Genomic DNA, 14580 nt, shown 5'->3' with positions numbered 1-14580 from the left:
AGAAGTATTTCTGAAGGTGTGGCAGGGAGATCATGTTTAGCACATAAAACAATGATGTTGTCCAAGGAAATCTTCCTCCCCCGCAGTGATGACCATACCTGGCCAGGGACTTTATCTTCCACATGATCTCTACATAGGAGAGAAATCACTCGAGCAGGTCACCCCAGGATTTATAAAAGTTATAAAATGGAGCAGATAATAGCAGCAAGGGTTGGGGTCAGATTTTTCTAGTGGCTCTCAATGCTTTGTTAGGTTGTTGATGTTTGGAGACCAGGGTGGTAGCAGATTATGGAGCTGTAGTGATGGCGGCTAACAGAGTCTACATGTTGAATTGTAGCTTGGAGGAATCCCCACACATCTATGTTGGAGCTAAATGGTACAGTCACACAGCTGCTAAACAACTTGCATAAAGGACAACCCCAACCCCTGTACCTCCAGCTGGTACAGTGACACCGGGCAATAAGAACAGAGCCCAAAAGTGCTGTGGAATTTCAACATTGCTCAAGGGAATACGTGTCTTATGTACGTATGCTGCAATTACTTGACTGCCATATTGATCCTCTGGGCTCAGTGTCTGTAAAGAAGTGTACCGGTAAAGACTTCTACCTTCACATGCTGAGCATTGCCAAGCTGAGGGCAGGAGTGGGCATGTGTAGTGCCTAAAGCCTTTCAATATGTGTCAGTTCCCAATTAGGACATATTAGTAAATATTTGTGTGCAGAGAACAGGCCTGTGGGTGATACAATGCACCTGGAGCTCATTGCAGTGCTGCTGGCCAGAGTTCTTTATTATCACTCAGATTTCATGGAATATTCAGATATAAAGTGTGGATTTATCACAAGTATTTCACTGTTGTGAAAGTTATTTATTAACTGACAGAAAAGAAGCTGCTGCAGGTTAATTAGCAACAAATGTGTAAGTGGAGGATGAAAGGTCACATCGGCTTATTCCCTTTAATGTCTTCCCATGGATCAGGATGGAAACTTCTCCAATTCATAGCGATCATACAGGCCGAATACTGGGATCTGGAGGATGTGGGCCAAAGCTGGAACTGCCGCATTAAAGAGACAACGTCTGCTAAAGCCCTCATCAGAGACTTGTCAATAATGGACCTAAATATTGCGATGTGATCCAGGCAGCCCATCCACACAGTACAACTGAAATAACGCTCCCCCCACCTAGTGATTCGACAGTAAGGAACAGCAGCATACAGTTACAGCAGCATCCCTTTACTCTCCTACTTTGTTAGGCTGTGCAATCCTCCGAACCCTGATAATGTTTCCTCTCCCAATCTAAACATTTGTGATTATTATTATTAAACAGGATTTATATAGCACCAACATATTACACAGCGCTGTACATTAAATAGGGGTTTGCAAATGACAGACAGATACACACAGTGACACAGGAGGAGGAGAGGACCCTGTCCCAAAGAGCTTACAATCTAGGAGATCCAGGTGATAAACCTTTGCAGAATTTAGTAAAATAAGCCTCTTGCCCCTTCACTCTCACCAAGTTTGACAGTTCCAGTAAGGGTACTTACACACGTCAGATGATTCTCATCCAATAATCGCCTCAGGGATGATATTGGACGGGAATCTGGTAAGTGTATAGCACTCATCGTTCATGGATTTCCCATGGTGGATCCAAGAGTGACGAATGATCGTAATGAAAGTGAAGGGGAGAGAACACAGTGGGGTGCCACCTCATCGTTCTCCCCCTCCCCATAGAGCAGAATGGTGCTGTATGTACAGAGCTTGTTCATTTTTCGCTGGAAAGGATTGTGAAAGATCATTTCAAATGACAAATATTGGACGTGTGTAGCCAGCCTAACACTGTGGGGTTGGACAATGTCAGAGGTTCAGGGCAGATACCCCAATGTATGAGGGGGGAGCTCTGCTAACTTCCAGAAGAAGGTTCTGACAAACCAGTGGTAAGAGCAGAGTTCCTCTTTACCTCGTCCCATGTAGGGTGCTGTCTGCTATGTCTCATTTGCTACACAATCAGACGATTTATGAGGGCAGGACCATAAAGATCTACAGATAACCAAACAGGAGAGGTGCTCTCACCACCAGGCAGCCCATACAAAACATCATCACCATATAAATCATTCATTACTCTGAATTAGGACACAGCTGGGCCAGCACCACCATAAATTGCATTTATTGCAGCAAACAGTGAAGCAGAGAAATTTACTGCATGCTGTAATCTTGTAATAAACTTGTGTAACAAGATGTCATTTCAGCCTGTGTACATCCACGTGCTGCAAGGATATGATGTATTGACAGACATATGATGTATTAGATTGTCAGCTCCTGGCTCAGCACTCAAGTTGGGNTGTCCCAAAGAGCTTACAATCTAGGAGATCCAGGTGATAAACCTTTGCAGAATTTAGTAAAATAAGCCTCTTGCCCCTTCACTCTCACCAAGTTTGACAGTTCCAGTAAGGGTACTTACACACGTCAGATGATTCTCATCCAATAATCGCCTCAGGGATGATATTGGACGGGAATCTGGTAAGTGTATAGCACTCATCGTTCATGGATTTCCCATGGTGGATCCAAGAGTGACGAATGATCGTAATGAAAGTGAAGGGGAGAGAACACAGTGGGGTGCCACCTCATCGTTCTCCCCCTCCCCATAGAGCAGAATGGTGCTGTATGTACAGAGCTTGTTCATTTTTCGCTGGAAAGGATTGTGAAAGATCATTTCAAATGACAAATATTGGACGTGTGTAGCCAGCCTAACACTGTGGGGTTGGACAATGTCAGAGGTTCAGGGCAGATACCCCAATGTATGAGGGGGGAGCTCTGCTAACTTCCAGAAGAAGGTTCTGACAAACCAGTGGTAAGAGCAGAGTTCCTCTTTACCTCGTCCCATGTAGGGTGCTGTCTGCTATGTCTCATTTGCTACACAATCAGACGATTTATGAGGGCAGGACCATAAAGATCTACAGATAACCAAACAGGAGAGGTGCTCTCACCACCAGGCAGCCCATACAAAACATCATCACCATATAAATCATTCATTACTCTGAATTAGGACACAGCTGGGCCAGCACCACCATAAATTGCATTTATTGCAGCAAACAGTGAAGCAGAGAAATTTACTGCATGCTGTAATCTTGTAATAAACTTGTGTAACAAGATGTCATTTCAGCCTGTGTACATCCACGTGCTGCAAGGATATGATGTATTGACAGACATATGATGTATTAGATTGTCAGCTCCTGGCTCAGCACTCAAGTTGGGCGGAATTTTATCTATACATTTACACAACAATATGTCAGTCGCCTGACTCCTGCAGCTTCTTTGCAATAGCTGCATAGCATTTTTCATGGTGAGTTTCTCGACAACAGTACCCCGTGTCTAAATATTGTCTGTCAGAAGCCCATGTGACAGGGTGACTACACAAGAGCACTTCAAGTAATGTGTCAAGTTCTTCTTCCAGCTATTACCACCTATGCCAGAAATCACAACCCTCCCCCTGGCAATTCCTTTATCTGCTTTTCTCTCCAGAAGTACAGCGTCATCTTTGCACAGGCATCAACCTGATGATAAAATGTAGAGCTGTTATAAATTTTGACAGTGACTTGTTAAGGAAGACTTGTGCAGTTACTGACAGGTGATATGTAAATGTAAGCATTCATTTATCTTTCCTGAAACATTGAAGATAACAGAGTCTGCTAATACAGAGCAGATTGCTGCTATGGTACCATCTGTCATTACTCTTAATTCACACACACACAGTCCCCCTGTCACTGTATATAACATTATAATACCCACACCGTCCACCTGTCACTGAATATATTATTAATAAACACACACATCGTCTGCCTTTCATTGAATATATTAATATATTACACACATCATCTGCCTGTCACTGAATATATTAATATAATACACACACATGGTTCGCTTGTCACTGAATATATCAATGTAATACACACACAGTCCGTCTGTCACAGAATATATTAATATAATACACACAGAGGCTGCCTGTCACTGAATATATTAATATAATACACACACAGTCTGCCTGTCACTGAATATATTAATATATTACACACACAGTCTGCCTGTCACTGAATATATTATTATTTAAATGACAATGCCTGAGAATTTTTTTACTGCAGATGTCAGTGCAACCAGCGGGGGGCATGAGGGAGGGCCAGGGGTCCCTCAGGTGGCCCCTAATTCAGTCCCATGTACATATGAAGCATCTAAGCTGTAAAACCACCAATAACCCATGACCTAGTACATGTGCCATTTGGTCATTTCTGATCCAATCACTAAACCTATAAATTGATCAGATCTGAAGTGATTTTACCAGCCAATCGATTGTAAGGCAGATTATATATGGACCAAAGAATATACTTTCTGTAGCAGGGATCAGGGATAATAGCTCTGCTCAGTGAGTGAAGGTTCTTCTTTTATTGGAAGTCATTGTATGTACATCATGTGGAAAGATTTATATATATATTATATGTTCTATATAACGTGTCATAAACTTCCATCTGTGGGGGGATGACGCACATGTCCCATCTGCCACCAACCGCTGCCAGCTCAGTCTTTCTGGGTTTCATTTACATCCTGGCACCAAGGATGGTGATGGGTATTGGGCTTGGATTTAATCCTTTCCAGTCTGTATCACCACCCTGGGCTGATTATGTTCATTGATGGAGGGGGCAGGCGAGGGACCCTCTCCCGAAATATGAGTGTACAGGTTGCAGAACCTCGTCCTGTGTGTGTGGATGGATACGGATCTGTCATGGTGATCAATACAAGCTGAAATACAACCACTGCACACAAAGCTCTCTCTCTGATGTAATGTACTTTATTATAATGAAGATAAACATAAAATACAATACATACATAACAGAAAAGTAAAGAGCAGAATTTTTGTGAAAACTTAATTTATTAAAAAAAAAACACAGGGCCAGGAAGCACAAACCCTTCCCCATGTATGTCACCCTTGGTCAAAAATCAATCCATATAACAAAGAAAACTGGACAGACAGAGAAAACCTTGGGAAGGGAAGAACATAAAAGAAGACTTGATGTTCCTCCACACCCCCATCCAGGCTCCCTCGGTCATTCTCCCCTTCTCCAGATCCCCTACTCTATAGAGTGTCAGCTCTTCTGACATGCCACCAGCATGTCTCATATTAAGAATGTCTCTTTATTTGAACAGGGCAACAGAACACGTTGGCAATATATCATAATCAGGACCCGTCAGAAATGACTGTATATTCCTGATGACTGGTGTCCTGATATACAAGACTGTCCAGGAACGATCATCACAGGCCTCCTGTATGGGTCTGATCATTGACCTCTAGTTATTGGAGGTTTTCAGTTACTGAAGATTCCTTAGTCTTTGGTGTCTGCTCAGTCACTAGGGGTTCCTCAGCAATCGGAGGCTCCCCAGTCACTGGGGCCATCTCAGTCACTAGGGGCCCCTCAGTCACTTTGGGCATCTTAGTAATTGCAGGCTCGTCAGTCTTTGAGGGCTTCTTCAGTCATTGGGGGCGTTTTAGTTACTGGAGATTCCTCAGTATTTGGAGGCTTCTCAGTCTTTGGGGTCTTTGGAGACTCCATCATTGGAGGCATCTCAGTCACTGGAGGCTTCTTAGTCTTTGGGGGCTTCTCAACCTTTAGGAGATTCTCAGTCATTGGAGACTCCATCATTGGAGGCTTCTCATTCTTTGGGAGCTTCTCAATCACTAGAGGCTCCTCAGTCATTGTAGGCTGACAAATTCCCACACAGATATTTGATGTCTAGGTTAGGAAATGAAGTCACAGTGAGGTCACATGACCCCTATACATGAGGTGACCACACTGAGAAGTGAATTTGGTGAGCCAGTCCGCCTGTGTGTGTGAAATGGGGGAAATGACAGAGTGAACGCACAGGCGGTGACACAGAGTTATATTATTGCTGTATTGTCAGTATCTGAGCCAGCAGAAGAAAGACAGACAGGCACTGATGTGCAGAGGAGTCTCTTCAGTGTTGGATGAGAGAGGGGTATAAGAGGTGCCCGTGGAGGGAGGTGCAACACAGGGGATCAGTGATCAAGTTCTGGTCCCTACAGTAGGGGTGAGTGTGACATCACTGGAGATTTGGATGAATATATAAAGGGGATTCTGTGAATGTTCAGATACCTGTATGTATTAAATGAATTGTGTCACTATCAACTTTCTGTGTATTGTATCACACTCACCCCCCATGCACATTTTGGCACCCTTACCTCTTGTATGATATGTGTCACCCCCTCAGTGTATTGTGTCAAAATTGCCCCTTTTGTACTGTATCACTGTCAACTCTGTGTCACCCTCACCCCCTCTGTGTATTGTGTCACCCTCACTCCCCCTGTGTGTTATGTCACCCTCACCCCTTCTGTGTATTGTGTCACCCTCAAACCCCTGTGTGTTTTGTCACCCTCACCCCCTCCGTGTATTGTGTCACCCTCACCCCCTCGGTGTATTGTGTCACCCTCACCACCTCCGTGTATTGTGCCACCCTCACCCCCTCCGTGTATTGTGTCACCCTCACCACCTCCGTGTATTGTGTCACCCTCACTATCTCTGTGTATTGTGTCACCCTCACCCCCCCCTCTGTGTATTGTGTCACCCTCACCCCCTCTGTGTATTGTGTCACCCTCACCCCGTCTGTGTATTGTGTCACCCTCACCCTCTCTGTGTATTGGGTCACTCTCACCCCCCTGTGTATTGTGTCACCCTCACCCCCTCTGTGCATTGTGTCACCCTCACCCCCTCTGTGTAGTGTGTCACCCTCACCCCGTCTGTGTGTTGTGTCACCCTCACCCCGTCTGTGTGTTGTGTCACCCTCATCCCCTCTGTGTATTGTGTCACCCTCACCCGTCTGTGTATTGTGTCACCCTCACCCCCTCTGTGTGTTATGTCACCCTCACCCCCTCTGTGTGTTATGTCACCCTCACCTCCTCTGTGTATTGTGCCACCCTCACCCCCTCTGTGTATTGGGTCACTCTCACCCCCTCTGTGTATTGTGTCACCCTCACCCCCTCTTTGTATTGTGTCACCCACACCCCGTCTGTGTATTGTGTCACCCTCACCCCCTCTGTGTATTGGGTCACTCTCACCCCCCTGTGTATTGTGTCACCCTCACCCCCTCTGTGTATTGTGTCACCCTCACCCCCTCTGTGTATTGTGTCACCCTCACCCCCTGTGTATTGTGTCACCCTCACCCCCTCTGTGTATTGTGTCACCCTCACCCCCTCTGTGTATTGTGTCACCCTCACCCCGTCTGTGTGTTGTGTCACCCTCACCCCTTGTGTGTGTAGTGTCACCCTCACCCCTTCTGTGTATTGTGTCACCCTCACCCCCTCTGTGTGTTATGTCACCCTCACCTCCTCTGTGTTTTGTGCCACCCTCACCCCCTCTGTGTGTTGTGCCACCCTCACCCCCTCTGTGTATTGTGTCACCCTCACCCCGTGTCACCCTCATCCCCTCTGTGTATTGTGTCACTCTCACCCCCTCTGTGTATTGTGTCACCCTCTACCCCTGTGTATTGTGTCACCCTCACCCCTTCTGTGTATTGTGTCACCTCATACCCTCTGTGTGTTATGTCACTCTCACCCCCTCTGTGTGTTATGTCACCCTTACCTTCCTCTGTGTATTGTGCCACCCTCACCCCCTCTGTGTATTGTGTCACCCTCACCCCTTCTGTGTGTAGTGTCACCCTCACCCCTTCTGTGTATTGTGTCACCCTCACCCCCTCACCCTCACCCCCTCTGTGTATTGTGTCACCCTCACCCCTTCTGTGTGTAGTGTCACCCTCACCCCTTCTGTGTATTGTGTCACCCTCACCCCCTCTGTGTATTGTGTCACCATCACCCCCTCTGCATATTGTGTCACCCTCACCCCCTCTGTGTATTGTGTCACCCTCACCCCTTCTGTGTGTAGTGTCACCATCACCCCCTCTGCATATTGTGTCACCCTCACCTCCTCTGTGTATTGTGTTTCAGTTTCAGACACTTTGGATGCACGGGGGTGTGTGTTTCCAATATGAATCCAAACAGGAGCCCAAGGCATTCCATGTCCCCTATAAAGGAACACACATTATATAACCCCAGGGACCCTCTGTGCTGACAGTTTATAGCAAAAGCTGACATGGTTGATTTTTTGTCACAGCAGTGCCATCTTGTGGTTGAATTTGATTACTACCTTTGAAGGGTTAGGTCACCTTTCATAATTAACCTCGTAATACCTCCGCAGCCCTAGGACACCAAATCCGGGAGGTCCCCCAACCTGCAGCAGGGGATATACATCAACAGCGCTTTCGGTGAATGTGCCTGCCATATCTGCCATAGGTCAGGTGAACTGATAAGGGGGATGGGTACTTGTTGTTTTTCTGGGTTCTTCACGCTCCCCTGACAGTCCTGTAACTCATAGTCCCCCCTTTTTCCCCCTTTCATTACAGTGATGGCGTCTGTGGATAAAGAGGACCTTTTCTATATTTGCTCTGTGGACCTCCAGCTGAAATCCTGTAACTGGACCTTGACTAATGAGACCTGGAGGAGCAACCAGAGTCGGGCCCAGGTGGTTCAGAAGCTTTTGTTCCGTATTTTAGGACCTAAAATGTCTTCGTTCTTCCTGCCAGTATCACTGACATATCTGATCATATTCCTGACCGGGGTGGCAGGAAACCTCCTCACCTGTACTGTCATCGCCAAACACCACAAAATGAGAACCCCAACAAATCTATACCTCTTCAGTCTGGCCGTGTCCGACCTTCTGGTCCTAGTCTTTGGAATGCCACTAGAGACGTACGAGATGTGGCAGAACTACCCCTTCCCATTTGGTGAGGGTGGCTGCTACTTTAAGACTTTCCTCTTTGAGACCGTGTGCTTTGCATCGGTGCTAAATGTGACGGCACTGAGCGTGGAGAGGTACTTGGCCGTGGTGCACCCACTGAAAACCAAGCATGTAATGACCAACGCTCATGCTAGGAAGGTGATTGGCAGTGTGTGGTGCGCTTCCCTCCTATGTGCCATTCCTAACACAGTGCTGCATGGCATTTATTACATTTACCTGCCATCCTTGGAGAGAGTGGATGAGTCAGCCACCTGCGCCATTCTCAAACCCAAATGGATCTACAATCTGGTGGTTCAGGTGACTACCATTTTCTTTTACTTTCTCCCAGTCTCCATTATCACCATTCTCTACCTGCTGATTGGCTGCCAGCTCACCCGTGAAAAGAGATTTCCTATACGGAGATTGGGCAACACCACCAAGACAGATACCACGTGGAGAATCGCGCTGGAGAATGGCAAGAGGCGGCAGATCACCAAAATGTTGTGTGCGTATTACTATAATGTAAATGTGGCTTCTATTACTTATCCCCTGGAAATGCCGGATGCCTGGCTGTCTCTGTGTGACAGTGCTAGGCACCACATGGGTTGTGCTCATCTCTGGATCTCCATATTTGTGGGTTGAATGGTGCTAATGTGTTAGTGGTACAGTAGAGTGGACCCTGTGTGTATGGGGAGGGGCCCCAATCCCTAACATGCATTGGTTGTATCAGTAGAACCAATCCACTGACACGCCTGGCTTCTCCCTTACACATCAGGAATGTGGCATTTCCATATCATCTGCTTTCTGAGGTCCGGAAGTTTCCCTTCAGCCTGGAATCTTTATATTGTCTAATGAATATTTTTATACTTACCCCAGGGGAGTGCAAAGGGGCAGCTGTTCTGGGGCCCATGGGGTCAGATTGGGTCTCTGTTCACATTTCCCACAATTCTGTAAATCAGAATGATGACATCATCCAGTGTTGTTCCTGGGGGCTGTTTGTAGAACATTCCTTGAATGAGATAAGTAGGGCAGATGTTACCTCCTCTGCCCAATGAGGGGCAAACAATGTAGATTTAACATCAGATTCCACTATTTTGTGATCAGCTGTAACTACGCTACAGACGTGGAAAGAAAATCCCAGTTACATTGCATTAATTTCACCAAAACAAGCTTGGGATAACATCAGAAGAAAATGTATGCAGAACAAGTATGCTGCTAGTGAAGTGTCAGGCAGGGCCCTTCATAGACAGCCAGTTTAGTCTGTGCTGACAGATTCACTTTAGCTCTATTAATAATATTACACAGTATTTATATAGCACTAACATATTATGCAGCGCTGTACAAAGACCATAGTCATATCATTAGCGCCATAGTCATATCATGTCCCTCAAAGGGGCTCACAATCTTATCTATGAGGTGAATTTCACTTACCCCATCTCAGACCGCTATTTCAGACTGAGAATTTGCAGGTGAGAATGGTGGTTTGTGGCAGAGTGCATTATGGGAAGGTGTGATGTCATAACACTTCTCTGTGTTGTCACAGCAGGCGTGGTTGTCGTTGTCTTCACCATCTGCTGGGCGCCATTCCACATAGACCGGCTTCTCTGGAGCTTCATCGTCCAGTGGACGGACGCCATGCACACCGTCTTCCAGTACGTCCACATCCTTTCTGGAATCTTCTTCTACCTTAGTGCAGCCATCAATCCCATTATCTACAACCTGCTGTCAACCAAATTCCGGGAATGTTTCCGGGAAATCATCTGCCGCCACCCTGACAACAATCCGTCCTACAGCAGCTCCCCGGCCTTCTCCAGGATACAGAAAAGTCCATCACATGTGGAGAGCCTGGTGGGTCTCTCCGGGAGGGCCCGGGGCCGGGAGGAACTCAGGTTCTTACCCATAGCGCTCCACTCTCAGCTGACCTGGACCCATGACGACGAGACTTCCTCCATGTAGATTCTGTGGCTGTCGATCATATCAGTTTTTTATGTTAATTTATTTTCTTTCAGCACAATAAACAAATTCTAAATGTAAGAAAAGCCATGAGTTTATTCGGATCAAGTATTACAGCCATTGTACCAAAAACCTAATTGCAGTTTTTTATTAAAAGGGACGAATGGCGGAAGAGAACTGGCAATGTAACCACTGTCCACAGATGGAATGACACCGAAATACTCACACCTATTGAGCCACACCCATTTTATACAAGCCACGCCCATTATATTCCGGCACTCTGTGATCCCACATAAACCAACCAATGCAAACGGCTATGAATTTCCGGCCTTGGGTTGGTCTGTTATTGTTGGTGATGGATGGGGAGGGGGTAATAAGAGAGGGGGTCCATTCACCCCCAGGGTCACAGTGGGGGGTAATGGTATAGTCCTGATATAAAGGGAATATCCAGGGAACTCTGCCATGGACGCTCATATTACCATCAGCCCTGATATTTAGCTGTCATTCTGTATGATTTGAGGGTCTCAGGATCTGCAGGACAGAAGTGGGTACGATGGATAAAATCTGCACTGCTGACCTGGAGGTAAATTTCCGTTTTCTCTGTATTAGGTGGAGTTTCACTTTAAGGAAGTCTGTGGCCCAGGTGAGCCAATCAGCAGATGTTCCCAGGTGTGGGGTTTCCTGTCCTGACTGGCAGGGGCTGAGACAGGTGAGGCTAATGATAAGGAGAGAATGGAGCTCATACAGGGTGCCAGGTTAGTGTCGGTTTGTACATTGGTTATAATTGGATGCGATATTGCTGTGAGGACTGATGGGAGGTGGATATAAAGAGAACCTGTCACCACCATAATCTCAGGACACCTCTGTACATACAATAGCCTATGGTCATAGTGGCAATGGCTGCTTGCGGTGCTGTAGGGGAGCACTGACTGACTGACTGACTGATATTTCATCACTATGAGACAGCAGGTCTGTCCAACCTAGGGGAACAAATATGAAAGGGGCCCCAACATGTCTAGAGGAGAGATGGTATGAGGCCCATAATGCAGCAGGTTAAAGATTTTTCTTTAAAGAAACTCATGTAAAACTTACAAACTAAAGTAAATTGTAAGATCTATGGGTCAAGGTCCTCTTCTACTTTTGTGTCACTGACTGTATCTGTCTGCCATTTGCAGCTCCTATTTAATATGTTGAAGCTATAAAAATACTGTTAATAATAATGTCACTGTGTGTATGGAATTCCCAGGATGCGGCACTAGATGGCAGCAGATGAGCAATGATATTGTGTGTTGCACATTAGATTGTGTGCACTACCATGTATGATCTGAAGGTGGCAGCAAAGGTTAGCACTTTAGTGTATCCTGTAATTGCTGAGCCCAGCCACCAGATGGGAGTAGAGCAGTAAATATGGAGTCACTGTGTAGGGATTTCTGAGACAGTTCAGATAAGAAGATCCTCTGAATAAAACAATCAAAGCTTTATTGGGCACACAGTGAGCTTTGGTCAGAGGAGATTTTATACTGCTGTAGGATGATGAGTCACTGCTGTACTGGCTGGATCCAAAGCTTTCCAGTAGAGATAGCAGAGTCCTTCATCTGTGGGACCTCAATTAATTTCCTGCAGTGCCCCAGTGCTTCTAAACCATCTTCCCTTTCCCTACGTGAGACTGCACTGGTTACATGATCCCATCTTGCTTCGGTGTTTTTGGGGGGGAGGGTTAGGTCTGTAAAAATACAAAACATTGTACCTGAAACCCATGGTGACCCCATTATCACTTCATAGGGTACAGACCCAGCACAGGGAGGGTGAGGACCCCTTATAATGGGCACAGTGGGGGTACAGACCCAGGACAGGGATGGTGGTGACCCCTTTTTAATGGACAGAGCAGGGGTACAAACCCAGGAACCGAGCACAGGGATGATGGGAGACCCTTATAATGGGCATAGCGGGGTACAGACCCAGGAACTCGGCACAGGGATGGTCAGGACCCCTCATAATGGGCACAGCAGGGGTACAGACCCCGGTACTGAACCCCTGACAGAACAGAAGCTCGGGTTTACCTTCCAGCAAACACTGAAATATTGGTGTGGTGACCCCCTAAGTTGGTGTCACCGGATTGTCCACATTCTGTCTCTTCCTCTCGGTGGGGTTTGCATAATGTCTGATCTTTGTGGGGTGCACAGAAATGTGCTCCGCTTTTCTTTGCTGTTCAGTTGCTCCGTCCTTCTTTGCTGACGGGTTTGTGGTAAATGCGCTGGACGTTGTAGATCTCCAGGCCCGGAGCATCGAATCCCGGGGACAGACCCTGTGGGTTGAGGGGGTAAAAGTTGAAGAGTTGGCGGTCCTGCATTTCCAGGGAGACCGAGGCAGAGCCAAGCTGCAGGATGCATGGGAACTCTTTATCGAATACAACCTGCAGGACGCGCTCTTCTAGGAAATGGAGGCGGATGGGGGGGTACCTCTCCAGGATCTGTTTTTTGTTGGCACCAAACCGCTGCATTTCCAGCACGCCTCCCCGCCCAACACTAATCTCATAATATGTCAGGTTCTTGTAGGTGTAAAATCCTAGGTAAGGGGTGGGGTTGGGAGCAGGGTTAAGCCTCTTCTCGGTCTCTCTGAAAGCTTTTTCCATAGCAGGAATGAGGAGGTGATACGTCTGTGCCACGATATCTTCCCCCTGTGGTCGTATCCCCGACATCAGGACAATAAAGCTCAAGCGCATCTTGGGGACGATGGAAAAGGTGGCAGAATATCCGTCCAGGTCGCCATCTTTGCGCACAATGTCGTACCCAAGCTGCTCATTCACCTCCCACGGGGTTCCGGTTTTGTTGGCAAAATAATCGGAGGAACATCTGAAGAGCGGTGTCAGCATGGTCTTTAGGGTGTCGGCCTCCAGGATTCGGCGGTGGAACGTCCCCAGAAGTGCCATAGCCAGCTTGGCCATATCTGCTGCCGTGGAATACATCTGACCTGATGGGCGATACCAACCCAGATCATAGAGAGGCGCCACCTGTCCACTGCCATAGAAACCCACCGCCATCTGGGACACGATGGGAGGTGAGAGGTCAAAGCCTGTGTCCTCCATGCCAATGCGGTCCAGGATGTTGTCGGACACCCAGCGCTGGTAATCCCCTTCTGATGTCTGCTCTGCCAGGACGTGTGCCAACAGGGAGAATGCCAGATTACTGTAGTGGCACCTGGAATTCAGAGACAACAATCAAAAGGCAGCCTATTTGGTGCCCATGGTGAGACCCCCCTCCCCCCCGGCTCTTTCAGAAGTGGTACTGGTTCCAGGACAGGGACTGTGTGCTCCAGTGCAGCCTCCGGGCCCGGCCGTGGTAGCTTCCAGCACTGGATATGGTGTGCTAAGTCGTATAACAACTGATGTATAAAAGTAAAAATGGCCACCAGTTGCTATTGGCTACAGCACTCCCCAAAGTCCGTTGTGTAGACAGGTGACAGTGCCAGGTACTGGCTGCTTACCTGCCTGGTGGTCCATTCCTTTCACCCACCTTGTGCCCGGATCTGCCACCAAGACTTCATCTTGCAGCAGCTGAATGGCTTCCCTGGTGCTTCCCTTCCACTGGAGGTTGGTGGATCGCAGCCCACGGGGGAGACCTATGGAGGAGAGAACACCCATAAGAGAAGCTGATCGGCAAGACCCCCACTCCGCCAACCTCGGGTCACCTACCTACTGCTGAATGTTCTGACAATTTGGAGAACGGAGGAGTGAGACTCCCATACTTGGACAGGTGGAATATAGCCATCCATGAGACTCGGGACCACAATTACAGACC

At 47.2% G+C, this 14580-nt stretch overlaps 2 protein-coding genes across 2 annotated transcripts in view; one reads left to right on the top strand and one right to left on the bottom strand.

Moving 5' to 3' along the window:
• The first annotated feature begins 5971 nt into the window (after positions 1 to 5971).
• On the top strand, positions 5972 to 9472 carry LOC140341161 (neuromedin-U receptor 1-like). The gene is made up of 2 exons (XM_072426712.1): positions 5972 to 6092; positions 8457 to 9472. The coding sequence occupies exon 2, from the start codon at positions 8459 to 8461 to the stop codon at positions 9470 to 9472; it is 1014 nt and encodes a 337-aa protein (XP_072282813.1). The 5' UTR covers positions 5972 to 6092; positions 8457 to 8458.
• Positions 9473 to 10861: 1389 nt separating this feature from the next.
• The window catches only part of LACTBL1 (lactamase beta like 1), a gene marked incomplete in the record, with an annotated part of 10573 nt that continues 6854 nt past the window's right edge, over positions 10862 to 14580 (bottom strand). Inside the window, 1 exon segment of the mRNA XM_072426149.1 lies at positions 10862 to 13980. Within this exon segment, the coding sequence (XP_072282250.1) occupies positions 12993 to 13980 (988 nt within the window).

The sequence above is a fragment of the Pyxicephalus adspersus genome, chromosome 11 (assembly GCF_032062135.1).
Source record: "Pyxicephalus adspersus chromosome 11, UCB_Pads_2.0, whole genome shotgun sequence".
NCBI lineage: Eukaryota > Metazoa > Chordata > Amphibia > Anura > Pyxicephalidae > Pyxicephalus > Pyxicephalus adspersus.
This window is presented reverse-complemented; position numbering and strand designations above follow the sequence as displayed.

Bases quoted from the DNA above. Each gene is read 5' to 3' on its own strand.
- LOC140341161 (XM_072426712.1), top strand. From the start codon at position 8,459: ATGGCGTCTGTGGATAAAGAGGACCTTTTCTATATTTGCTCTGTGGAC.